This window comes from Aulonocara sp. 'chitande type north' Nkhata Bay, linkage group LG2 (genome assembly GCF_057382095.1).
Source record: "Aulonocara sp. 'chitande type north' Nkhata Bay isolate Kocher_YH1m ecotype deep benthic linkage group LG2, A_spYH_male_GT1.1, whole genome shotgun sequence".
NCBI lineage: Eukaryota > Metazoa > Chordata > Actinopteri > Cichliformes > Cichlidae > Aulonocara > Aulonocara sp. 'chitande type north' Nkhata Bay.
In genome coordinates, this window is record NC_141345.1 from 6,166,098 (window position 1) to 6,192,126 (window position 26,029).

The 26,029-nt window shown below is 42.4% G+C and overlaps 2 protein-coding genes across 9 annotated transcripts; one reads left to right on the forward strand and one right to left on the reverse strand.

The window, feature by feature from the left end:
• The first annotated feature begins 202 nt into the window (after nucleotides 1-202).
• On the forward strand, nucleotides 203-13,791 carry LOC147337360 (uncharacterized). Of its 5 annotated transcripts, none has more exons than XM_086304213.1 (22): nucleotides 203-967; nucleotides 1,130-2,021; nucleotides 3,023-3,084; nucleotides 3,256-3,294; nucleotides 3,791-3,885; nucleotides 5,587-5,624; nucleotides 5,811-5,927; nucleotides 7,035-7,160; nucleotides 7,245-7,433; nucleotides 7,779-7,903; nucleotides 8,152-8,563; nucleotides 8,641-8,838; nucleotides 8,911-9,001; nucleotides 9,189-9,205; nucleotides 9,600-9,722; nucleotides 9,908-10,036; nucleotides 11,081-11,209; nucleotides 11,292-11,422; nucleotides 12,109-12,379; nucleotides 12,473-12,611; nucleotides 12,720-12,835; nucleotides 12,948-13,791. In XM_086304213.1, exons 2-22 carry the CDS (start codon nucleotides 1,284-1,286, stop codon nucleotides 13,005-13,007), a joined length of 3,345 nt encoding a protein of 1,114 aa, XP_086160339.1. In that variant the 5' UTR covers nucleotides 203-967; nucleotides 1,130-1,283; the 3' UTR covers nucleotides 13,008-13,791. The 5 variants fall into 5 exon arrangements, with proteins under 5 accessions (XP_086160339.1, XP_086160349.1, XP_086160329.1 ...); XM_086304223.1 differs by having other exon boundaries at nucleotides 203-435; nucleotides 1,127-2,021; XM_086304203.1 differs by having other exon boundaries at nucleotides 203-435.
• Nucleotides 13,792-13,793: 2 nt separating this feature from the next.
• On the reverse strand, nucleotides 13,794-25,654 carry LOC147337361 (uncharacterized). 4 transcript variants are annotated; one of them, XM_086304094.1, is made up of 22 exons: nucleotides 25,482-25,654; nucleotides 21,397-22,352; nucleotides 21,179-21,240; nucleotides 21,059-21,097; nucleotides 19,906-19,964; nucleotides 19,790-19,824; nucleotides 19,572-19,694; nucleotides 19,319-19,444; nucleotides 18,877-18,993; nucleotides 18,639-18,763; nucleotides 17,908-18,542; nucleotides 17,744-17,834; nucleotides 17,503-17,639; nucleotides 17,268-17,404; nucleotides 17,103-17,175; nucleotides 16,958-16,983; nucleotides 16,744-16,875; nucleotides 16,095-16,225; nucleotides 15,152-16,010; nucleotides 14,652-14,718; nucleotides 14,403-14,524; nucleotides 13,794-14,319 (listed from the first exon to the last, which is right to left on the reverse strand). In XM_086304094.1, exons 2-22 carry the CDS (start codon nucleotides 22,315-22,317, stop codon nucleotides 14,287-14,289), a joined length of 4,050 nt encoding a protein of 1,349 aa, XP_086160220.1. In that variant the 5' UTR covers nucleotides 22,318-22,352; nucleotides 25,482-25,654; the 3' UTR covers nucleotides 13,794-14,286. The 4 variants fall into 4 exon arrangements, with proteins under 4 accessions (XP_086160220.1, XP_086160203.1, XP_086160212.1 ...); XM_086304077.1 differs by having other exon boundaries at nucleotides 19,781-19,824; XM_086304086.1 differs by having other exon boundaries at nucleotides 19,781-19,824; nucleotides 21,397-22,421.
• Nucleotides 25,655-26,029: the final 375 nt, after the last annotated feature.

Below are 26,029 nucleotides of genomic sequence, written 5' to 3' on the forward strand. Positions count from 1 at the left end.
AAAAAGATGACATTCAAGATGATGTATTTAAATGATGTATTTAAAACTGGCTGCAGATTTTTGAGCTTTCATACAAACTGAACAGACACCTTTTGTTTGATCGTTACATTCAGACACGTGATCGTACTGAGACGTACCATTAAACGGAGCACGGGGGGAGAGTCCATTGTTTAAACTTTATTCACAAGCCCTAACTGTCCTTCCAGCTCTTCGGTCTTGCTGATGATAAGAGTAGTTTAATTAACTAGTAATAAAGACAGAAGAACTTGCCGAGCCCTCTATTTGCACTAGAAAGAAGAAAAAGAACCGCGAAGAGCGGAGAAACCTCAGTAAAACCCGCTGTGAGTTGAGACGAAATATCGCGATACTTCGTAGTGTGCGGTTGTCTCTCACGCAGGCTCATAAATAACTGATCTAAAAGGTTTTGGAGAAAGGGTAAGAGCGTCTGTGTCTACAGATTAATCCTCATTATACACGTTATATATCAACAGCTTCATGTACAGTTTGCACGTTAAATATCAGATAATTGAAGGGTTTTACCTATTCTAGTGTTAGCATGTAGCAGGCGACGTGTGTTAGCAATGTTAGCTACCTTAGCTACACAGCTTGTCTGAGTCATTGTCGGTCTGCTTTTACTCACTTTTGGACGCCTAGTTTTAATTATCTATGCTTTTAGTTAAAACATGTCAGGCTAAACAGAGTAGTGTTTATGGATGATATTAGCGCATTTAGCTTAGTTTAGCTGTTAGCCCCTCCCCCGTAGGCGTGTTTGCTGCAGCTTTCCTTCTCCTCTCACTGTACCTGCACAGATGTTACTCCTGGTCTGTGTCAGGCTGTGATTCACTCAGAGGCTCGTTGTAATCTCGCCTCTTGTCGATGTTTTCGTGGACTCAGAGTTTCTCTTCCTCAGTGAGGCGGTCTCCATCACTCTGTTTGCATCAGGTCATGTTCCTCCTGCTGGGCTGAGGTGAATCTTTCTCTCTCTCCTCCTTTAACCGCCTCCTATGTTCCCTTTGCAGTAAAGATCAGAGTCGTGCTCCTCCGTCTGTTGCTCAGGGCCTCCACTGGCTCCTGTTTTCTTAGGAGAGGCTTTGTTTGAAGCTTTTTCTACCTCATTGTGTCTCAGCAGAAATAAGACTTGCCACCACAGAAGAAAAGGAGCTCCTGCTCTCTTTGACCACATTAAGTTCCTGTCATCTTTGAAGACCTTTCCAGCGCCCGTTTCCTTCTTTATCTTGGCTCTCTGTGCTGAATCCAGAGAGCGGGACAGACTTTTTGATATCATGTCTCAGAAGACGCAGGCTGACGGTGCTCAGAAACACTTCGCTGTGGGTCGGGGGCTCCTGGCCGCTGCAGAAACCTTGAACTTCAACATGAACGAGCAGCGTCCCAACAGACCAATGGGTGTGGGCATGGGCATGGGCATGGAGGGCCAGGACGGCAGCGGGCAGATGTCCCGACGTGGCAGCGGCGGTGGCGGCAGCACCAGCAATCTTGGCAGCACCATGAAGCTGTTTGCCAGTTTGGGGCTGTCGCCCTCTGACCTGGACGCTCTGGCTGAAATCCCTGAGGAGGAGATCAGTGTGGAGACGCTGCCACACATCCTCAGACAGCTGAAGAGTCGCAAGGGGGAAGCAGGAGAGCGGCGGGCGGCCATGTCCTCTGATGCTGCGTATCGAGGAGGAAGCTGGGAAGAGGGACACGTGGGGAGGATGGGCGGTTCTTCTCTGGGACAAGGTTCAGCCAAGTCCTCCACAGACTTTGGGTACAGCTCCCTGCAGGACGTCTCCTCCGGCCGGGGCTATGGCTTAAATTACAGCGGTGGAGGTGGGAGCAGAGAGAGGCCATACTCTGAGCTTTCCCACCGCAGTGGGCTCGGCATGGGCCCGTCTGAGCCCGTCTTTATGCAGAGGAGGATGGGCTCCCCGTCAAACGGAAAAGTCCAAGACTTCTTGGGAGTCATGCCCCCCATGTTCCCCCACGTGTGCTCTCTTTGTGACTTTGACGTTCATTCCACCATGGTGAGTACGTCCAACCTGCTTCCTCTTTTCTTCTCGGACTAACTGTAATTGTTTGAGCTCCAGTCTTCCTTCAGTCAGTGACAGGCGCTGATTCAGGTCCGGTTTACTTCATATAATTTCCTTGTTGTATCTCCTCACAACATGTTCCCTGTCTCCATTTTCTCAGCTGAAGCTCTCCAGCATTGACCAGTTAGATTTGGATCTTTCCAGCGGTCATCCAATTAAACCAAAAATCTCTTTTTATAATTAGTATCTGTTCACATGAGCTGGTAAAGCTGTTCATGTTACACATTCAGTCTGATATACTTGATCTTTTCACTTCATTAGCTTTAACAAAGTCCTGGGAGGATCTTGATTTGCTCCTTGTGTCTCCAACATGAAACATTTAAAGCTCCTCACACATTCATGGACTTATCGAATTGGCAGCTTTTAAACCTGTGAGACTTTTGGCAGCTGGGGTCTTGTGTTTGTTTTTCTTTAGTTTGTGGTGTCAGGGTTTCTTCTGGGGCATTAAGTATGAACTTTTAAAAAAGGAATTAAAATGGTCTTAAAATGTTCTATTTCCCAAGCCTTTGCTAAAGATTTGAGAAATATACACATGGTATTTTATAACCTTCTTAAAATCAGTGACTGTTACTGTTTTGTCTAGCCAGTTTAGAATCCAAAAAGATCCACATTACCCTTTTCTTTTCTTGGAAAAAAGGCATCAAATGCTGTTTTTCATTTCTTTTTTTAAGTCATTTCTAAAAGATCTTAAAAAGCACTCCTTTAATTTTTAAAACGGTACAGGAACCATTTTATCATACCCTTTAAGTAACAGGTGATAATATATATATATTTTTTACTTAGTTTAAAAAACAAAACAAAAACAATTCCCTGGGTGCTTTTCTGAATGAACCACTTAAGGTTAATAACTGTTTGAACTGGACCTTTAATATAGAGGTTCCATGTTAGGAAATGAAAGTGTTTGAGCGTCACTCATTCTCTAGATGTGTTTGTAGGAGTGGAATCAACACATTAATGGACTCCGCCATGCTGAAAACAGACGGCAGCTTCTTGACATGTGAGTCGCTCTTAATACACAACAGTGAGCCAAAACATTGAAACCATCTGCAGTCAGTCAAGATGTGTCACCTACTTGGTTTATGCTGGATTGAACTCGGAGGTCTTTCCCTCTTTAATAGATGTTTAATATTGTGTGAATGTTTTTTTGTTTGTTTGTTTTTTCTTTTAGGTATCCTGAGTGGGATCCCGGTATGGGCTCAGGCAGAGGGTAAGAGACACTGATACTGTTAGCAAAACAGTAATTATAGTGTAGAAAATAATTCATCTGCTGCTCTCTGTAATCATGACTGAATTGTGGACTCCATTTCTAAGCTAAGTGATAGCAATGATAGCACTAGCATTTCTAAGTTAGCTTGTGCTGTCATTGAAGCACTCAGAAGTGAAATCATGACATGGACTAGCAGAGTCGGCCCACATGCTGCTACAGGCAACTGAGGGGGACATTACACTTCAGTCTGTTCACACACTGGAAGTAAAAATACTTTAATACTTCAAATTAAAGTAAAATCTGTGATAGACTGCAGTTGAGAATCAGACATCATATCATAAAAAATCAAATTCTGGGGTTCACAGACTCTTTGCAGCTTCTATAGCTTGTTTGTGCTAATTGAGTAATTTTTATATTGTATTACATCATATTATATTTTGTTCTAATAATCCAGATGTTTGATAACTGACTCACACCCTAGTTCATTTATTTCCAGTGGAGGTCTGTCAGAGACCCCCAACCTGTCTGCAGGGCTGCTGGGTCCCGCCCCCATGTCTTCAGGACCAATGGGAGGGATGTCCTCGAGCTGGGGTAAGATACATGCAGATGCCTTTTTCTTCTTCTAATTATTACTGTTATCATTATTGCTGGAGGTTTTAGTCCACTCCAGGACATAAATCGTCTTAACTTGTCCTTATGTATTTTTTAAAATTCTAAAGGGCCGATCGTGATATTTTAAATCCATCATTTTTTTTAATATAATGAACATTTATTTGTTCATTTAATGTACTGACTTCACTTGCATCCTTAGCTTAGTCTTTTTACTCAATTTAATTTAGTTACTTTAGCTTATTATAATATACTCATTTAATTACTATACTTATGTAATTAAAGGAATTAAGTAAATTATCTTTAATTTTGTTTCAATACTTAGTTGTCTGTCTTATTTACTTTACTTATCTTACTGTACATACTGTACTTACTTTACTTACTTACCTAGTTCCTATTTTCCCTCATTTACTAGCGGTACTTGTTTTACATATCTTACTTTACCTTCTTTACTTACGCACATTCTTTTCCTACTACACCTAGTTTTGTTACCTACTTTACTTATCTGAATGAATCAGCCAGAGCTTTCTTATTTTTCTCATGGACTTGACTTAGGTTTGAACAATTTGAGAACAAGGTGATGCAGGATTTTGAAATTCATACCATAGGTGCATCTACTAGGAGGCTGAGAGGTGGCAGAGGCTGCCGCCAGTATTTTCTTTAATGTAGTTTTACTCTTACCGTCCTTTACTTACTGACTTATTTAACTCTCTGTACTTTGTTAACTTTACTTTCTTTGCTTACTTTTTTCAATGTACTCAGTGTACTCCTTTGTTTATTTAGTTTACTTGTCTTACTTAATGACTTCATTATTTAACTTTACTTTTACTATTTCTGTTTATTTACTGACTGTACATACTTACTCTATTTAAGTAAGATAAGTAGCAAAACTAAACATGTTTTACTTTTGCTTTTCTTCCTGTAATTTGTTTTCTTCCTTGTCAGACTTTACTCACTTTATTAGCTGTACTTACTTTACCATATTTTCTTTACTCTTCTCACTTCATTTACTGTTTATTGTACTCACTGTATTTAGTGTACTTTACTTACTGTGATCACTTTAGTGAGTAAAATAAATAAACTATAGTTGCTCTACTTGGCTTACTTTACTCAGCTTTCTTACTTTACTTGTTATACTTACCTTATTAATTTGGTTAGTGTACTTACTATACTTTTGTTACTGTACTTACTTATCTTACTTTATTTACTTGCTGACTTACATTACTTATTAAATAATTGCTCTGAAAATGTTCGGGCACAAAAACCATCACAGATAAAAAAGAGAAGTCAGGTGCTCAAAATAATCTTTAGACTCAAACATTAGAACAGGCTTTTCCCAGCAGCACGCCATGTAATAAATACTCACAATGAAAATGGCAGGCATTACAGCTTCTATCTAAAAATGTATAGATTCAGGCGTCGTGTGCTCCAGGTACACTTCACGCAAATCGAGTTGCCCGAGATTCACAGCATTTACAGAAAATGCGCTATTTTGTGATATAAAGTGTTATCAGGATGGGAAATGTTTTTGCGATATTTTGGTCATATCGCACAACCCTAATTTAATGTAATCAGAGCCTTTAAAAAGTTTATTTCTGTATAAAATAAAAACCCTGCATGGTCATTTTGGTCACTTAAAAGATCCTAAATTGGTGGCCTAAACATTGTGTTTTTCTGTGTCAGGTGGAGGTGGAGGTCCTGGACAGCTGGGTCTGAATAAGGTCAGTCTGAACGCTTGTGTCACCTGCTGTGTCTCTGACCCTGTGGATTTCAGAGGGTTTCAGTAAACATATTTCCTCCCTCTGTGCCAAACACATTGTTTAAAAGTTCACGTCATCCAGAATATCTTTGAAAAGCTTTGTGGTGCTTCAGTGACGGTGCAGCAGTGTTAAATGTCGTGTCCTCAGCTGAGGAGCAGGGTGGTGGTGGTGAAATACGACAGGAAGCCTCTCAGCAACAAGACCCTGTTCGCCTTCGCTGAGCGCTTCGGCTGCCTGAGGGAGCACCTCATCCTCAAGAACAAGGTAGGACAGCTCACCTCGCTGTTTCCACTTCATTCATTTCAAATCTGAGGAAGGGAAAAAATACCTTTTAATAATTTTTAAAAATCATAGGGAACAAAAAAACAAACAGATTTTGGCTTTAGATTGGGACACTCACATGAATTTGATGTGGAAACCAGCTGTACTCATGAAATTAAAGTAAAAATAATAACACAAATTAAAAGTGCAAAAATTCTGAGCACCCCTATGAACTCTGAGGGCTGTAACTGGAAATATTCATTGTGTGAAGGTAAGATTTTGCTGGGCTTTGCGAGGTTAGCTGATTCTGTCGGGATTGGGTCGGAGGTAGCGATTGATTTTAAATGTGACGACTCATGTAATTTAATATAAATCAGAAAGGGAAGACTAATGAGTCATAGGAAGGTCAGTCAGTCGAAGATGTGTCAGATGTCTGGACTTTTTCTTTTTTCTTCTTCTTTTTAAGAAAATACAAATAATTTTTTTGATGTGTTGTTTGAAGTATTTGTGTTTTGCTCTGACTCAGAAGAACAATTTTCAAAATGTTTTTTAAAAAGGAGAGAAAAAGAAATATCACGTTAGCGCATCTTAAATAAAATGGTGTAATATAATAATAATAATAATAATATATGCTTCAATAAAACAAAGTGAGCTTAATAAAAATCAAACTAAAATTCAGTATAAGTTAATAACGTACTGACTGCAGCAAGTTAAAATCTACATAAATGGCAAAAAATGATGTCTGGATCAAATATAATCAAAGTTTAAAAAAGAACAAAATGTTAACTACAAATTTTATTTAAATTAAGCTGAATATGTCACATAACTCATAAAGTTAAACGGGTCAAATAAGGGTTGATTTTTCAGAAGGATTTTTAAACAAGCGCACCAAATAAACCAAAAAAGAGAAGGGTGACTTGAACTTAAGGAAAAACTTCCCCAGAAAGTCTGTATAGAGGAAAAACTTTGACCATCGCTCAGTCCAAGCCCTCACACTTTACAGAAACGAGTCAAGCTTCAGTATCGTCGTCCTAAAGATCACAAACCACAGGATCTGACCTGTTTCCTGTTTCACAGTAAGACCTGAAGTCTAATATCTGTGTCCATCAGGCTTTTCTGGAGATGAGCACTCATGAAGAAGCTCTGGATGTGGTGAACTACTACAAACAGCACCCGGCATCTCTGTACGGCAAATCCATCTCCTTCTACCTGTCCCAGACCCTCATGTTCATCGAGGTAATGTTGCCCTCGCCGGTTAAATAAAACTCACTGCTTTCTGACACACTCAGACCCTCACAGGTTTCCGTTTTTGACCCTCAGAAAGACGAGCGATCGATGGACCGACCGATGGATCGACTGATGGACAGACCTGTGAGGGAGGTCAAAGGTCAAGCCAGCAAGGTAGTTTTTTTCTCCAACCTGCCCCGCGAGGATGAGAAGAAGAAGGAGCTGCTGACCATTGCTGAGCGCTTTGGTGTTGTGGAGAAACACCTCTTCTTAACAGACCAGGTACTGGTGCCATCGCTGACTTTAAGCTTTAGCAAAAAGGAAAGTTTGAAGCCTTAAAAGTCGAGCAGGGATCTGTCTGGATCCAAACTTCTCATCCCTCGACCACCACCCCAAAATTTTTCAGACACCAGTGTTGCTTAAACCTGGCATGTCAGCCATGTGGTCTGGTAGTTCTAACTAACATTCAGTTATTCATTAATGTTTTTTTAATGCTGCTTTTCGTGATTGTGGATAGTGTGGAAAGTGTGTTTTTTTTTGTTGTTTTTTTTTTTTTTTTTATTGGTCACAAAATTGGCCTGTACGCCCTCCATGAGCTAAAATGAGTCTGACTTTCCATGTGTGCAGGCATTTATCCAGCTGGGAACTGCAGAGGATGCAGAGATGCTGGTGAAGTATTACACTGTGAACCCCCTCACCATCCGAGGAAGACGGATCCGCCTCAATGTCTGCACCAAGTACAAAACCCTCAAGTGAGTACCTCAGACGCGTGATGGCCGTGACATTGTCTGTGACCTGGTGCAGGACTCTTTCCTCTTCTGTGCAGTAGGAAACACTAACAGAATTTTGTAACTTGGATTAAGTTAACAAAAAGCAAGTAAAGAAAATAAAGTAAATTTGACCAAAAAAAAGTAATTATAGAAAGTAAATAAGTAATAAAGCTAACTTGAGTAAGAAAAGTTAAGTCAGTAATGCATTAATGCTTCTGTGCTTCACGCAGTGTGAACGCAAGGAAGGGCGGAGGAGACGCTTCGAACAGGAAGAGTGGCAAAGCCAACTCCACCTCCTCCGGCACTGGAACCAGGACCTCCTCCAAAACCACCTTATCCAAATCATCCACCTCCAGGTCCAAAGAAGACAAGAAGAGGGAGGAGAAGGAGGAGGAGAAGAAGGAGGAGGAAGAGAAAGAGGAGAAGAAAGTGAAGGCAGAGCCAGAGGAGGAGGAGGAAGAGGAGGAGGAGAAGGAAGTCTCAGGTGTGATGGAAGGAGGGGAGGATGGGGAGGGGGAGGAGCAGGCAGCAACTGATGGAGAGGGGGAGGAGTCAGAGGGAGCAGAGTCTGTGAATTTGACGGTAGAGGAGTCTGAGGATGCTCGACAGGAGGAGGAGGAGGAGAAGAAAGAGGAGGAGAAGGTGAGAAAACAAAAAAGATGAAGAAAAATATATTAAAGCCAAAAGTGATTCCTGGAATTAAACCGAACTGCACACAGGTTACTGATGATGTCACTGATGACACACCTGGAGACACGAGTGAGGTCAAGCAGGAGGCGGAGTCAGAGCCACAAACGGAAGCGGCAGAAACAGAAACTTCGGCCGAGGAGCACGAGAGCAAAGAGGAGGCGAACATGGAGGCGGCAGAGAGCTCAGAGGCGCCGGAGGCAGCGGAGGGAGATCTACCCGAAGAAGAGGTGATGCACCTGCTCTGTCCTTCAGTCTGTAATCCAGGAGTGGCACAGGTGTGTTAATGATGTCTCTTCCAGCAGGACTTCCCAGAGAACATGGAGGACTTTGTGACGCTGGACGAGCTGGAGGAAGACAACGACGAAGCCCATGGAGAGTCGGACAATATCGGTACCTGATCAGATCAATATTTAGAGATCAAAGTTAACACTTGTACCTGTAATGTGCTGCAGCACCAGCTTTTCCTTAAAAAAGTCATTTTCCTTCATGGATGTGGGGACGATGTCTTCAATCAACAAAAAGGTGTTTGAAATTAACGCACATCTTCCTCTCTGTTTGTGTCTCCTCTTCTCTGCAGACAACACGAGGCGAGGGGTACGTACCTGAGCGCCGTCGCTCTGATACCTTTAATATTTGACTTCATGTTTCTGTGGATCACTGCATCTCAAGAATCTCAGTTTTTCACTTTATTAATACATTTGAAATATTTTGACCTTTTCTGTGGTCTATTGTTTTACAACTGAAGGGTGGAGAGCTCATTGGTGAATTAATGACTCCCTCAAGTTGAATAGTTCAAATAGTTTGTGAGTGAGGGGAGATTGACAAAGTTCAACTGCAATTGAACTTTTGATTCACAATAACTTTAGTTTTATATGAAATTGCACTACTTTCGACATTTTATGAGATTTCCAACATAATCTGTGTTCAGAAACCTGTTTTCATTCACTCTGTTTCACTGGAATTCCTCAATTCTTGCTCCTCCCATCAGGGTATGAGGGTGGTGAACATCGTCGGCTTCAGGCGAGGGTACCAGTACCTCAACGAGCTGCTGAAACTCGCCCAGCCTTTCGGGAAGGTGGTCAAACACCTGGTGCTGGACCTGAGACCCGAGGTACTCCAGAACTCACTCACAGTATTTAAAATATTTAAAATTAGAGATTAATTTTGAAAATCAGTAAAACTGAGAGCTCCTTTCAGTCACTTGTGAAGCATCTTTTAAGGTTAAGGCGTACGCGTTACAGACATTTGTTCTGTGCCGTTTAAACACCTCTTTGTTTGTCTCCTCTCCCTTGTAAGGCGTTCCTTCAGTTCGCCACAGAAGAAGAAGCACGGGCGATGGCCAACTTCTACAACGGGAACATCACGGCGTCGGTGTGCGGGCGGCCGGTGAGGATCAGTCACTCCATGAGCTACCCCACCATCCAGGTGAGCATTCGGCTGGTTTTATTTCATTACACCACGCGACTTTGTTTGACTTTGTCAGACATGTTTGAAACCTCTATTCATGTGTCTGAGTCTGCTCTGTCACAGAACTGAGCCACGAACAAATGAAATGCACCACGTGAAACATCGGCCATCTAAAATCCAAAAAACTGGTGAAGATAAAGGCAGCCCCCAGTTTTAATCTCCAGCGTATATTTCTGAGCTTCTCGTAGGGCTGTGCGATATGGCCAAAATCTCATATCCCCACAGAAGACAAAGGCTGTTAATGGTCCCACAATCTCCTTTTAACCCCAGATTGTGGAATGCCTTACCTCCATCTTTGCACTGTCTTGATTTTGTTGATTGTTTAAAGAAGCAGCGGAAGACTCATTTGCTCAGAGTCTCTTTTAACCAGTTTTAAACTACAAAAGCAGGCTGATGATCTGACTGTAACATGTTAGACTTTTAGTATGGAGTGAGAAAGTATTTAAGGGAACTGAACTCCTCATCTTTAGTTTTAAGGTCATTTCTGATCCCTGTAAATACAGACGAGGTCTGAAACATTGTGAACATCGAAGCGAGATGTTTGACCTTCTGCACGAGAGTCTGTATATTTCACACTCTTTCCCTCATAACATTTGAAACATGACAGCAACTACTCCAGTTTAGAAAAGGGCTTCAAGGATTACTCCCAGTATGCTTCATGTTGGTAACGATGGACAACAGGGCAGTGGATGAATAGTCAGTTTTGCTTAGGAAGTGTCTGAAGTTAAATTCTCCACATATCAAAAAAATAGCTTCAATGCTTCCTCAATAAATCTACGGTCACTCTGGATTAAGAGATTTATATAAATACTCTTAATCCAGATTATGAGCTAGATTAACTGATTCAGAGTGTATTTAAGGTTCTATAAAGCTCAGTTTGCATCAGTAACGTCTGTTTTACGGCAGCCTTTAGGATTATAATGAATTAATTTTGAGACCTTTTGAATTTCCCCCACTCCTTTCTTTGATTTGATCACGTTTTCTTTTCTGCTTGCTGTTCAGTCCGGTTCCAGCAAGGTGGTGTACATCGGTCAGCTCCCCAACAGCAAATACACAGACGAGGAAATCCTGAAGTTCGCCGAGCCATTTGGCAAGGTCAAAAAGTACTTCCTGAACAGGATCCGGAGAGAGGTACAGAACCAGGGCAACCGCACGCCTGAACTGAATCCGTTTAATTACTGCTGCTTTAAAACTGTCCAACATTTTTCCTCAGTGTTTCCTCGAGATGTACAATGCCGAGGATGCCGAGAAGATGGCTGCCGATTATAAAGCGAAGTCGCCAAAGTTAAACGGGAAGCGCCTGACCATCTACGTGAGCAGGAAGTACAAGCAACTGAAACACGGGTGAGCGTCATCGTCGTCTTCTGTGGCCCCTGGGTGCATGAGTCACCACTAACGGCTGTTCGACTGGCGACCAAATAAAAACTACAACCAATCTAGAAACACTCTTTTACCACAAGCAGCAGGAACTGTCGCTGGAACATGTTTCTGCCATTAACTGCTGGAAAATCCTGTATTTCCAGAATGATCTCCAGGCTGACATCTGAGTGCATGATGTCATCACTGTGCAGGAAACAAAAAAAATTATCACAAAACTTAAAAAACAATTCAGTCATGAAAACTTCGACTTGTTTAAACTTTAAATACTGTTTTTATGTTGAAGTGTCCCGAGAGCCTGCCCTCTAATGTCGGCCAGGGATTTTCACTCTTTGGTTTGCTAATTTTGAGAAAAACATTCGATGGTGAAAAGTCAAACAACTCTTTCTGATGTTTTATAAGCTTTGTTGAGGTTCTATGAAAGCCTTGGGACCAGCTGACTGTCGGGTCAGACGACTATTCTGTAGTGTTGATGAAACATCACATTTTAAAGCTTTGACCAAGGGTCACACCTTGTTAGTCCAAAGGTTCTGTTCAGTTTTATCTGCAGTCCTGTTTTTGAGGCTGTGGTGAAGAGCATACTGAGGTGCATGCTGGGAGTTTGTGTTTGTGTCACATTAAACGCTCTGTCTCATCTCACTGTGTTCACTCAGCCATCGAACGCCGAACACCGTGAAGAGAGCGAGTGACGACTCGCCACAAAAGTTCTCGAAAGATGCCGAGGAACCACCGGCCAAGAAACCTAAAGAGGAGGCCCAACCAGAGGTGGAGGAGGAGAAAAAGGAGGATGTGGAGAATCAGAAGGAGGAGAAGCAGCAGGAGGAGGAAATGGAGACCCCTGATGTGAGCGAAGAGACAGCGGTGGAAGAAAAGTCGGCCGCGGAGAAAGTTCCTGAAGTTTCTGCTGAGAGGAGCAGCGAGGACGTGAGTCGTTTCTGAAGATCTTTAATGACCGATAACGGCGTGATTATTGATTACTTAAAATACAGTTGGATTAAACAAATTCTCTCCTCTCAGGAGAAACAGGAGGAGCTGGTGGAGCAGATGGAGACATCGACCAATCAGAGCGGGGAGACCGAGGCTCCTCCTCCTGCTGAGAACAAACCCAGCGTGGCGTCTATGCCGCTTCCACCGTACGACCCCAACACGCCCATTGGTGAGGACACTTTCTGATCACCAGGCAGTTGGCTGGTTTATGTTAAAAAAAAAAAAAAAAAAAAAAAAAAAAGGCGTCATCATCAATACGATTGTTGTTTTCCTGCAGGTGTCGAACATGTGAAAGCAGGTTTTTACTGCCGCATCTGTTTCCTGTTTTACTCCAACGAAGACACAGCGAAGAAGACGCACTGCAGCAGCCAGGCGCACTACGACAAGCTCCAGGTGAGAACCCGCCCCACTCATAGCTCCACCCACACATGACCTTTGAGCCTGAATCAGCTCCACACATCTGACACACGGCTCCACCAAACAAACTGAAGTTTTTGTTTTTCAGAAATACCTGGAGAAGGAGCAAAGCAAAGCGGAGAAGAAGGTGAAGACGACAACGCCGTGAGAACATCTGAAACTGAGGAAGAAGTGTGGATGGACTTTTTTAAAAATCTTTGTTTCTATAGCAACGTTTGAAGCACACATCGGAGCGACTTTCTGCTGCCGCTCTGTGGCATTGAACCCTGAAGGACTCTGTTTGTAGCCACGCCTCCTTTTTTTTTTTTTTTTTGCTTCATTTCTGCAGGTATTGATTAGCTCTTTTATTGGTTCTTCTTCTGTCTAAACGGTCAGCAAAAGGAATACTGTGTTTAAGATCCCAATTTTAAAACTAAACAAAAAATTGATACCGTACAGGTGTTTACACAGCTGTCAATCACTTTCTTTATTCATCTAAAAACATCGGATCAACAGAATCATCAGGCGACCCCAACTCCCCCTCTGCTCAGATCTTTCCCATGATTAAGCTACAGCGTCCTGAAGATGGACTCTCCTTACACGTCACCTGAGTTCACGCAGGTCACATAAAAATGTGATTTTACTCCAGATTACCTCCGTGATCTTAAAATAATCTGGTTATTTTCAAAATAAAAGACCCAGTGTTTTGTGCTGTCACCATTGGTCTCGTGCCATTTAGTCACGGCTCGATTTTCATCTCTTTACCGCAGTCTCACCGCTACATCAGTGTTATGTTTGTAAACAATGAAGCGACAGATCAATGGCTGTGATCGTGAACTAGTCTTTGATCTATGACGGCGTCACGACTTCCTGGGTTGACATGTTGAACTGTAAGTCTCACTTTTTTTGGAGTTTTCTGTTGATGTTTTAGAAAAATAAAATAATAAAACCACTGTTGTTCATGTGAGATTATTTATTTGACAACACCACAGATTCTTAAATTACATAGCTTCTGTGAAGGTGCGGCATGAGTACAATTAGACAAAAACTGATTAGAGCCCAGGGAGCAGTTAATATTCTGACAGCACTAGAACCTGGTATTTGTTTCTAAATTTTCTGGGTTGACCAATCAACACCTTTTAGGACTAGAGCACTCGAGTAGGAGAGAGCCTGGAGCTTAACAGAAATGTAGGCAAGTGGCTTTTTACAGTCACATCTCACCCTTTCTCAAACATACAGTTGCTGTTCTGCATGACATAAAACTTAAATATTTATACATTTTTGGATTTTTCAGCAGAAGCTTTTTAAAAAACAAAATCTTTGTACAGAAACTCAAAGTCCAGTGGAGAACAGACAGAAATCAAATCATGTTTAGGATCTCAGTCCCGTTTCAGCTCTGATAAAGTCAATTAATAAAATCTGAAGGTAACCAATTTCTCTGCAGATGTTCAGCTCGTCCACGGATCCCTCCCAGTCTTCTCCTGAAAAACCAAACAAAACAAGGACTTAATTTAAATTCAGCTGAAAAATAAAAACTTAACATTAAAACCTTTTTTCCCTCCACCTGGTATTTGCTGTAATGCGACAGGCTGCTGCAGTGCTGCTGTTTGGCTTCATCCTCTTCAGCGAAGATCTGCTGACACAGGTTACAGAAATAACCGACGACCGGTCGCACGAACTCCGTCCCTACAAAACAAACAAGCGACAGTGAATGCACCGCTGCACGTGTTTAAACTTCCTTATTATGCAACAGGAAGCAACAAACTAAACTGTAACTAAATGGGATTTCAAATAAGCTCAGAGGCTTTCTTACCAACAGGTTTGGTGGGTTTCTGAGATTCAGCAGCGCCCTCTGCAGGTTCAAACTGGGGCTTCGCGTCCTGAAAGTAACAAATCAGTCATGAGCTTTAATCCTGCACTTCAGGGCAGATTTTCATTTATTTATGGCCAAAAATCTTTTTCCATCATTAACTGTGTTTTTAACTGCTGTGCAATATATTTACATTTAAAGTCTATTCATCGCACAGGTAATTTTAATAAGAAATATTTCATGGCTGAGGCAATTTGAACAAAACTACATATTTAAGACTGAACTGCAGATAAAATGAATGGAGCTATTTTAACAGCTGATTCAACATTTGAGATCTGTCAAACACAATGGGAATGCCTTTTTAGAAATTTTGTTTCTAAAAAGGCCGTTTTGTTTTGGCGTTTTGAAACTATGTGAAATGGCATTTAAGACTTTGATGTTATCCTGGGGAAATTAATATTTCTGTTGAGCTGGGATCACAGCACCTTCGCTTTCAGTTATACCTGTTCAGGTAGTGGTTTTGAGGGCTCTGTAGAGGAGACTGGTGGATCTGGACTCTCTGCATCTTTCACATTTGGTCCTGCTTCCATACAAACGTCTATTGGTGTTTCCTCCTCCTCCTGCTTGAATGTGCATGGTGTTTCCTTTTTGATATAATCTTTTTCAGATGGCGCTTTATCAGCTGCTGGTTCCTCATTTTGTTGAGTATTTTCTTTCTTTAGTTCTTTCTTCACAGTTGTCTGAGGCACTGAATTATTGTCAGGAGCTCCTTTTGGTTCCAGCGTCTCGCTGTCTGGAATCTCTGCACACGATGACCCTTTCTCAGGAGTCTTTCTCCCTGCGGATTCCTTCTCCGGGCCGTTTTTAAGGACCTTTTCTGGAGGCTCTTTGTCCAACGATTCCCTCTTTGGAGACTTTTTGGACTCTTCTGCTGAAGTTTCTCTGAATGTAGACTTGGTTTCCAGAGTCTTTCTGGATGCGGACTTTTTCGCTGGAGTCTTTTTTGTTGTAGAATCCTTACCTGAAGTTTTTTTAGATGGCAAATCTTTCGCTGGAGTCTTTTTCCCAGTGGATTTCGTTTCCAAGATGTTTTTGGCATCCTTTTCTGGAGACGTTTTGGATGTGGACTCTTTCTTTGGGGTCTTTTTCCCTGATGAGTCTTTCTCTGGAGGCTTTTTTGACCCAGAATCTTTTTCTGGAGTCTTTTTGCCTGATTTCTCTGATGTCTTCTTCGGGGACTCCTTCCTCCCTTTAGACCTCCTGTCGGTCTCGTCCTGGTCTGAGGTCTTGGATTTGCTTCGTTTCTCGCGCTTCCTGCCTCGACTGTCCTTGTCATTGCTGCCGTCCGAGTGAACAACCCATCTGCAAGAAAGGGGTAAAGTATGAATTTCATGATTAAAAGTTCACAGAAAAGAAATTAGGAAGAGTGAAGAGGCGGTTTCGGACCCGTTGTCAAGTCTGTAGTATTTGGTGGAGATGCGGGCTTTGAGTTTGGGGCAGTTGTGGATGGCTGGTTTGCTGACGAGCTCTTCAACAGCTTTCAGGGCCGCTGAAGAACTCGACATCTCAATGAAACCCTGAAACACAAAAAGAGTCTGAAAATGGTCCCAAAGGTAAAGAATCCACTCAACTCTGAACTCTAAGGGTCACAACATAAACAGGATCAACGCAATTACTATAACTCTTACTGCTAGTAGCAAATACCAAAGCCAACATACACAAACACAGCAATGTAAGATAGCCTCAAGCCAACTTGGCTGGCCAATCAATTTCCATATTATTATTTTTTTTATCCAATAGGATGGAGGAGCCTGATGATGCACAGGGATTATAATCATCATTCCTATTGCTGGGCTGAATCAACACAGTTTGGATTCCTCTATCAGCTGACAGAGGTCATGAAAATGACTGTGATGAATGATGTATATGATCAATGTATCCTTTATGCAGTTTGTATTCAGGCTAATAACTGTATCAAATTTGATTTTCATTTAAAAAGATATTTCCTTTGTATCATGTATTTATAATCGGTATTTAAATTTTAAAAAGCTAAAAAAAAAAAATTTTTTTAATCTCATCTCATTTTCTTACTGACCTCTCGTCGATTGCCAATCAGGTAATAGCGCACCACCTTCCCAAAATTTCGCAGCAGTTGGAAGAAGTCAAAGAGGGCGTAATTAGGTGGCAGGTGGCCGAAGTAAAAAACCCTGCTGGATTTCGATGTTGACTACAAGCAAAGAAAGAACAAACTGTTAAATCAGCAACATATCAGACAAAAACTCAGCCGTTATATTAAAGGTAACACTTACCTTGGGCTCATCTGCTGATTCTCCACCTGCAACAAAATCAAACAGGAAGAATATCAGAAACTGAACAGTGAGCTTTAAAAGTCAACCAAACGTGCTGGTACAACAATATGTTTTGTGTTCAGCATCACAAGACTTCCAGGTATACCTTGGTCGTCAGAGTCATCTTCTTCCAGTTCATCCAGAGTGATGCAGTTTTCCAGGTCTACGGGGAAGTCCTCCTGAAAAAGCACATCGCTCCAACTGAATCCCTTTTTTCCACTTTAAAGCTTAAAATATGTCCACACTAACATGTTCATCTAAAAGTCTTTACCAAATCCTCCTGTAGAGGAGTCTCTGTTGCTTCCTTTGACTCCTCTACTTCCTCCTTCTCTTCCTTCTTTATCTCCTTCTCCGACGCAGGTTTCTCCTCATTGCCAGGCTCTCCACCTATCACCTCCTTTACTTCATCTGTAAGGGAGTTTTTTTTTTTTTTAACAAAGTCAAGCATTTCCTTTGTTTTCCTTTAAAGCCAGCTTTGCTGTGAAAGCTCAGCTCTCATTTTCTACCTTTTTCAGGTGCTCTCTCTTTAGGACTCTCTTTTTTCTCTTCCTCTTGCAGAGCCTCCTCATCGTCATCTGCCAGATTCTCTCCATCCTCAGCAATCACCTCCATCCCCTCGATGTCGCTCTCCTCTCCAGGCAACCTGAAGTGGCATCTTTAGTTAAGACTGTTCTAGTTTCACTTGCAGAGGCTTTTCTGCAAACAAAAAAAAACCTAAAACAAAAAACAGCAACATGAGGAACTCACGCTGCCTCCCCCTCCACTTCTTCTGTGTTTGAAACTTCAGGTTTGGAGTCTTCGAGAGGAGACGGTTGTCCTTTGGATGTGGACTCTGCATCTGTGTAGAAAAGAAGATTTCACACCAGCCTGTCTGGAGCGACTGGTCCTGGCATCGTGTTGCGTTTTCTTACCTGGTTTCTCTGGTTCTGCCGTCTTTTCTCCGTCCCGTCTGGAGGACTTGTTGCTGGATCTCTCTCTAGACCTGGATTTCTTATCTCTGCTGGATTTTTCCACGGATCTAGATTTGCTCCTGCTTTTTCTTTCTTTGCTTGACTTTTCTTGGGTTGTAGACTTGGCTTTTGTCTCTCTGCTGGACTTGTCTCTGGATGCGGACCTGGTCTTCTGGTCTCTGTTGGATTTTTCTCTCGATTCGTCTGGCTTCTTCGCTTGGGACCCTTTCTTGCTTTCCTTGTTGGATTTTTCTTTTGTTTTTTCTCTGGACCCTGACTTAGACCTGGTCCTGGTCCGCTTCTCACTAGTGGACTTATCTCTGGACCTGGACCGGGTTCTGCTCTTCCTTTTTCTATCCAACTTGTCTTGGGACCTAGATCTAGTTTTGGCATCTCTGCTGGATTTTTCTTTAGATTTATCCCTGGACCTGGACCTTGTTCTGGTCCGTTCCTCTTTGCTGGCCTTGTCTCTGGATCTGGACCTTCTTTTCTTATTTTCTGTCGTTCTGTCTCGGCTTGAGCTCCTTGTCCTCTTGGTGGTACTCTTCTTTGTACTTTCGTTTTCTTCTTCGTACCTCTTGGCTTTTGAAACCCGCCTACAGGACAGACCAGACAAAAGCAGGACCATTATCACTGATCACCCCTGGATGATAATCCGCCAGTTACCTTCCTATCGGGTCGGTCGTACTCACATGAGAGTCTTGTACTCTCCAGAGAAGGAGACACAAATCAAGTCACTGTTGATCCTCAGAGTGTTGGACAGATAATAATCCACCAGCTTCTGAGCATCAGGGGCGTTCTTCATCTCAACGAACACCTGAAAACAACACCTTGTATGTGTTTTCTAAAGTCTTTTAAAGTGATTATTTAAGAAAAACAAAGAAACTGTCTTCCTCTCCGGTATAGTTTTTTAAATGGGCTGAGCCTTACCATTGATGGCAGGAACAGGGTGTAGAGCGGCGGGCCGAAGCGTTTGATGATATTGATCAGGTCGGATTTTCCGTCTTCTCCCGATGGAGCGGGCGTGAAACTCACCACCCGGGAGCTCTGAGGAGACATCAAAGTGTGAAGAGACTTTATCAACAATGAAAACAGACGTTTTTCTAAATACTGAACTGTACAACGTCACAAAGAGGGAATACTCTCATATGGCCCGGCTGTAACACAGAAGCCCCACCTGCCTGCAAGCAGGGATTTCCCTGCATGTAAAAAATAAATAAAATAAATGTTGACACCTCTCGCTGTGTTTGTGAGACGGGAGCTTTTCCAGACTGAGATATTTTTCTCAGTAACAATCAAACGTTTGACACTGGGACTTTCTGTACTTTTCGTATGCAGGAAAAACTGGACACTGGAAGTGTTTCTCTTCTACCTGGAGAAAGTTGAAGGCGCTGGAGACGCTGAACACGAGCTGCTCTCCGTTCACAGTTGGAGGATAATTGCTGTGAAACTTCACCAAGTCTTTGGCCTGATCAACCGAGCCCATCTCCACGAAGCCCTGCAGGGTTTAAACCCACTTTAATAATGCTCATGTGCAAAAAAGAGAAAGAAAGCTGCTGCTCGTCTTTAAATGAACGAACATGCAAATATCATCGGTGTGATGATGAAGAACCTCGCAGACTCACCAGAGACGGAAACATGATGACCTTGATGATCTTCCCGAACGGTTCTGCAAGCTTCCTGAGGTATTTCTCATCGACAGACTGAGACGGAAACTTGATGCACACTACCTTCCCTTTCTCCAAATTCTGACAGGAAACAAACACAAAGACTTTCAGCTGATTCAGGAGGGGCTAAAGCGAACCTCATCGAGATCTTAGACACGTGTCTCTACCTTCTTTACCTTCTTCTGCTTCCACTTGCTATTCGACTGCGATGCTGCCGAACAGAAAGAACAAGTTTAAGCAGAAAAACCTAAACGTGTAAACACAAAGGCACAGCCGAGTGAGGCAGACTTACTTTGACTAGCTGCCGGGGCGCCTTTTCCTCCATCTTTCTTCTTCTCAGATTTATCGTCCCTAAAAATGACAAAAAGAGGACGATCAAACAAATTAAAAACAGAGCCACTGAATGAAAAACAAACATCTTATCAATAAAAAAAAAAAAAAAAAAAAGCTGATCACAGCAGCTTTGGATCAATATCAGGACCGCTAACATCTGGACCAAAAACCCGTCCTTCAATTATTAGAAAAATAAAAAATTGATTGATTTTTGGCAGGGTCACAGCTTTTTATTAATTTTTTTCCCAGACTTAGTTGGCTGTGCTGAATGAACATCGCTCATATTTGCCAGTCTTTCTTTTTTTTAATTTTAGAATTGTTCTCTCAGTTCCTTAAATTAGTTTAAAATAGCTAAGCTACACAAAAATGGCCACATTTCATCCTGGAGCCAAAAAATGCTCAATTGAAAATCACTGATCCCACATTTATCTTGACATCAACCAAAGCATTTCTTTAATGTTGGATCACTCGCCTTCAATTTGAAATTTTTATTTTATTTGTCCGCCAGATGGCACTACTTTTTACTATTCAAAGCATGGACACAGTAATTCGGTGGTCATTTTCAGTGGTCACGAGTCAAAAAGTTAATCAATTCAAATCTGCTGGCTGCTGCTGCTGCAAGCCCCTCTCCTCAGCATGCGTAAGGGCGGTGTGAGTTTTGCACGAACAGAAGAAGAGCCAGCAGTGCCACGTGGGAAGCTTACACGCAATAACCAGTCTGTCCATTTGCAGCCTCTGCTCCACCTCAGCTGGGGTCCCTATTCTTTAAAGAACTATATCATTGATACTTGACATTTATATTTCAGGCTGAAGTAGTTTTAAAAGATCGAGCAATTTAAAATGGGAAACTTACTAAAAAATATTTTTACAGTCGTTTGTTGAAATGTGGCGCTTTGGTTAAATGTCATATCCTTGTAAATTGGTCAACGTTTTTCAGGGTTCATTAACATCCACGTTGTTCAGTTGATCCATGTTTTTTTGGCTCGCTGATTATTTATTCACATCAAAAAAACAACATTTCATCTTTGAGACATGCCAAAGTTTTCCACTTTGATAAAATTCAGATCTCTGTTCAGAGGCGTGAGAACGATGATGTGGTTTCGGTCACTGACCTTCGGACCGTCTGCATGCGGCAGTCCCAGTTAGGAAACCTGTGGAGGAGATGGGAGAGTGTTATTAAACCCTGCAAGCAGTAGATGGAGAAACTTGGCGTTGATGTGAAGTAAACTCACTGCTGCAGGAGGCTGAGCTGTCCATCTGCATGGTGCCTGCCGGTCACGTGCTGAATCCAAACCTAAAAACAACAGGAAGTAAACCCGTTACCATCTCTCTTTGTGGCACTCCGGTCTCATAGGACACGTGCAGCTCCCATCATCCTTTGTTGCTGAATGTAGACCCTCACACCACCCACACAGACTGCAGAGAGAGATTCGAGGACAGGTGCACTTACCTTCTGCGACAGTACAGTGATATCACACAGCGAGCACGAGTACGGGAACGACGGCGGGACCTTCCCGTGGAAATCCAGAGCTTCTTTCCGTGTAGGCATTGAGGGCGAGGACTGACTGCTCCTCGTGGAGGACGTGTCACGGCGGCTTGCCAGAGGTTTGGACTGGTGCTCGCTAGGAAGAGGAGAAGCCGTCACCAGCGCTGATGACCTGTAATCAGCTGGTCCAGCCTCAGAGAATCGAGATGACGGCGCTCTATCTCCTCGCCTCGCTGGGCTGTAAGAAGGAACTGGACCAGCCTTACCATAATCAGAGGGGCCCTGCCTGCGGTGGAAGTCCACCGTGTACCCCAACGACGACGATGATAAGGATGACGATGGTGGCAGCTCTGCTCGGCCGGAGCTCACGGTAATCGGATTATTCCAGCGATCCATGAGCTGCTCCGAGGGAGGAGGTGGTGGTGGCAGGTGGTCCAGCGGGTACTGGACCGACGTGCGATGGAGCTGGTCCCAGTCTCTAGAGGAGGAGGAGCTGGGAGGGTAGGAGGAAGAGGAGGAGGGAGACGGAGCCCGGGGAGGGAAAGGTTTGACGGTCCCTTTCTTGCATTTGATCTGTCTGAGGATGTGTGGCAGAGACTCAATAGTGAGGACGTCTTCGGGCAGCTCAGCTAGCAGCGCCAGATCACTGGGCTCCAGACCGCAGCTGCTCAGGATGCTCAGAACATTGTCCTGCGATGACTGCAGCACTCCAGAGCCCCTGGACGAGGACGGGCAGGAGGAGGAGACAGAGAAGGAGTCTTGTGGCTGCCTGTAAAAGTCACGGTCCGCTGAGGAGTGGCGGTAGTCCACAGATCTGTAAGGCCCGGGATCAGTTCTGAGGTCGGTGTCAGGCGGCGGCTTTCTGTACGGGTAATTCTGAGACATGATGGCGAGCTGTGGAGAAACGCTCTGGGCGTTTCCTGCAGACAGAAGGTGTCAGGGAAGACAGAAGACGTAAAAGGTGATGTGAAGGTGGAGGACGAGTTGCCCTGAGAGAAAACACTTAAGAGTGAACACCACGTGCTCAGGAAGTGAAGAAGGAAAAAAACCATTATTTTCTAGATTGTGTCACGTCTGCCTCGGCTACTTTATGATAGGAAATTGCTGATAATGTAAACAAAAACATAAAAAGTGTTCATCCTGATACAGTTTTGGTGAAAGATGAAGTACACCCTCTGTCAGATGTAAGGTTTTAAGTATGAGGACATGCAGAAGCAGCGTGTGAAAAACGACAAACCCAGCAGCAATAACTGAGTTATCGCAGTGGAGGAGTTCTGGTCAAACTCTTCTTGCTTCAGTTCATTGAGGTTTGCAGCAATCACTCATGCACAGCTCTGTGAATGTCCCACCCACAGCATCTCAGTCAGGCTGAGGTGTGGACCATTGCAGCATTGGGATTATTTTCTTTTTCAGCCACTGGTGGAGATTTGCTTCTGTGCTTTGGATCACCGTCCTGCTGGACAACTGAACATCAGCTGAGCTTTAGCTGTGGGACAGGTGGTCTCACGTTTGACTCAAGAATACTTTAGTAGAGAAAAGAGTTCACTGTTCACTCAGGGACTGCAAGGTACCCAAAACATGAACCTTCCACCACCGTGCCGACAGCTCGTTTGAGGCGATTGTGCTTTGCAAACCTATGTTGTGCTGCCATGTTCTTCTCAGAGAGAAGAGGCTTTCTCCTGGAAAACCTTCCAAACAAGCCACACCTGTTATTCTAATTGTGCTGTCATGAACTTTAACATGCTAACTGAGGCCTGTAGTCTGACACGGAGCTCTTGGGTTTTCTTGTAGTTGATCATTGCACGGGCTGAGCTCGGGTGAATTTGCTGGGATGTCCCCTCCTGGGAAGATTGTTCTGTTAACACACCTGAGTAATCCAGACCACCATAATTCCGCTTCGATGAAGATCAACTAATCAATGCGTTTGATTACCAGCACCCGGCTGCTACTTACCCTCTTCATTCCCATGTAAGCCGTAAGGATGAACTTTGTTTTTCACACTCTGCTTCTGTCTAGGTTTTTGTGAAATAAATAATGACACATGTAATATGTCATCTGTTGCTGTTCATCTGAGGTTGTATTTAAATGATTTTAAGGCCTGCTAAGAATCAGATGATTTTCATTACATCCTGATACTGAAAACCTTTGAATTTGAAGCAGGTGTACTTTTCTTTTTAACCATAGTTGTACACAGTTAACGTAAAATTACGGCTGTTCATATAACGATATATATCGGATGACGATATAAAAACGTCTCTCTTTCATTTTATGCTATTGTTTGTTTCGGCAATATTTTTTTCATCGTTTTGATGGTCACCGTAGTGGCTATATTAATTTCTTAAAGTTCTCTCTTTCTCTTATATTTAATATAACCACACTACAGACGGACAAGCGCCTGCTTTATGCGTTGTTAACGACGGTAAAACCATCGCGTGTCCGCTGGTTTACTTTGCACATAAACCTTTCACAATAAAGCTCAAGATCCTGTTGAGACTTTTCAAAATAAACCGAATCACGTGAAAGAGTATGCAGAGTATTTACGGATGAGAAGCCAAAAAGAGCCGCCAGGTGCTAAAAAATAAACCTTGGACTCAAACGTTAGAACAGGCTTTTCCCCGCAGAACGTGGTGTAATAAATACTCACAGAGCAAACGGCGGCTGTTACAACTTATGTCTAAAAATGCATCGTTTCATGCATCAGTTAAAACACTCGACTCCAGGTACTAGAAACGCTTCACGCAGGTCGAGCTGCCCGAGATTCACAGAATTTACAGAAAATTTTAAATTTTGTGATTTGTATCGTTATCGGGATGATAGATGTCTTATATCAGGTTATGAGATTTTGGTCATATCGCACAGCCCTACGTAACATTATAGAAAACCAGAAAAGTGATAAGAATATCCTGCTGATCCCTAAATGCTGTTAGTTTAAGCTTCAATAAAATAAAGAAGAAATTAATAAAAAATAAACACAGTTCTTCTTTAAACTGCTAGCTTTAGAGGTCTGTACAACAGATTATCTGCCATCATCTTCTCCTATCCCAGCACCCTCCTCTGTCACACCAGACCATGTCCTCCTTCATTAAATCCATGAACATCTTCTGACGTCTTCCTCTTTTCTTCCTGCCTCGCAGCTCCGATACATCCACTCTCCGTCCTCTGCAAATGTCCATGATACCAGATATTCAAACCTATCTAAACGTTTACTCTCTCTGCTCTTCACATGTCCACCTCCCATTCACACATATATTCTGTCTTGCTTCTACTGACTTTCATTGCTCTCCTCACCAGAGCATATATTCACCTCTCCACACTTTTGCTAGAGATCACAGTGTCGTCAGTAAACATTAAAGTAAACAGAGACTCCTCCCTGAACTCATCTGTCAGCCTGTCCAAACACGAAGGAGCTCAGAGCAGATCCCTGATGCAATCCCACCTTGAAACCATCTCGCTGTCCTCATTTATATCCTGCCCTTATACCTTCACTTCTCAACCACTCCTGACTTCCTCATGCAGCATCAGTTTCTCCTCTGCCTACCATATTCTTTTGACCATTTTTTATTATCAGTGTTTTGTTTTTGTTTTGTTATTTATTTATTTTTATTTTTTATTTTTTTGGGGGGGGAGTATCAGTTTAACCAGCTGTTTAAATATAGAGACACTGACGCAGGTAGACTGTGTTTTACAGGTGGAACTATAACGCGACACAGAAACAGAAAATGTTGGCCATAGAGCGGGAAAAATGCATGTAATTTTCATTAATGTAGAGCAGGGTTTGTGCAGGATTGGTGTAACCCGAATTAATCCTCTCTGATCAGAGATGTGTTGAACGTTCAGAGAAAGAGGCTTCTAGGAAATTCAGCGCGCAGTGGTTTCATTGTGGTCGAACTGAAAGTGTGATCTAAGAAAATGCCGAGTTTCAATCAGAAACATCGTCGAACAAAACCGAACCAAAAAACCCGTCTAATTTCTAACCTGTGTAGAAAACAACTCCGCTAACAGTTAGCTAGCGGCTAAACATAGAGGAGGAAATAAAATCAGCGGCTCACCTCAAATCACCGCTGCACCCTCTCAGGTGATTCACGCAGCTCCAGGCAAAAAAAACAACTCGTGGACCTTGGACCTGCCGCTGGCTTCGTTTTCCACGAAAACAGATGCAGAAAGTCGACGATTGAAAGCCGCAAGCAACCTAGCTGTTTCGTCTTCTTCTTCTTCTTCTTCTTCTTCTTCTTCTTCTTCTTCTTCGGTTTACAGGGGTCTGTACATCGACGCATTCTCGCCGTCTGCTGGTGGGGAAAAACAAGTTGAAACAAAATAGATCAATTAAAAATTTTGTCAAATTAAATTAAACCAAAATAAAAATAATTTGGAGGAAAACACATTTATTATTAAAATATAAAATAAGCTAATATATTAATATATTACACTTGAAATTATTTATTAAAGAAAACATTAATAAACATGAAAATAATGCATAATATATACATAAATTTAAAATTCATAAAAAATATATTAGGTTAGTAATATATTATATATATATTGAATATTATATTAATTTAAAGTACAATCTAAATTAATACAATACAATATTTTCAGA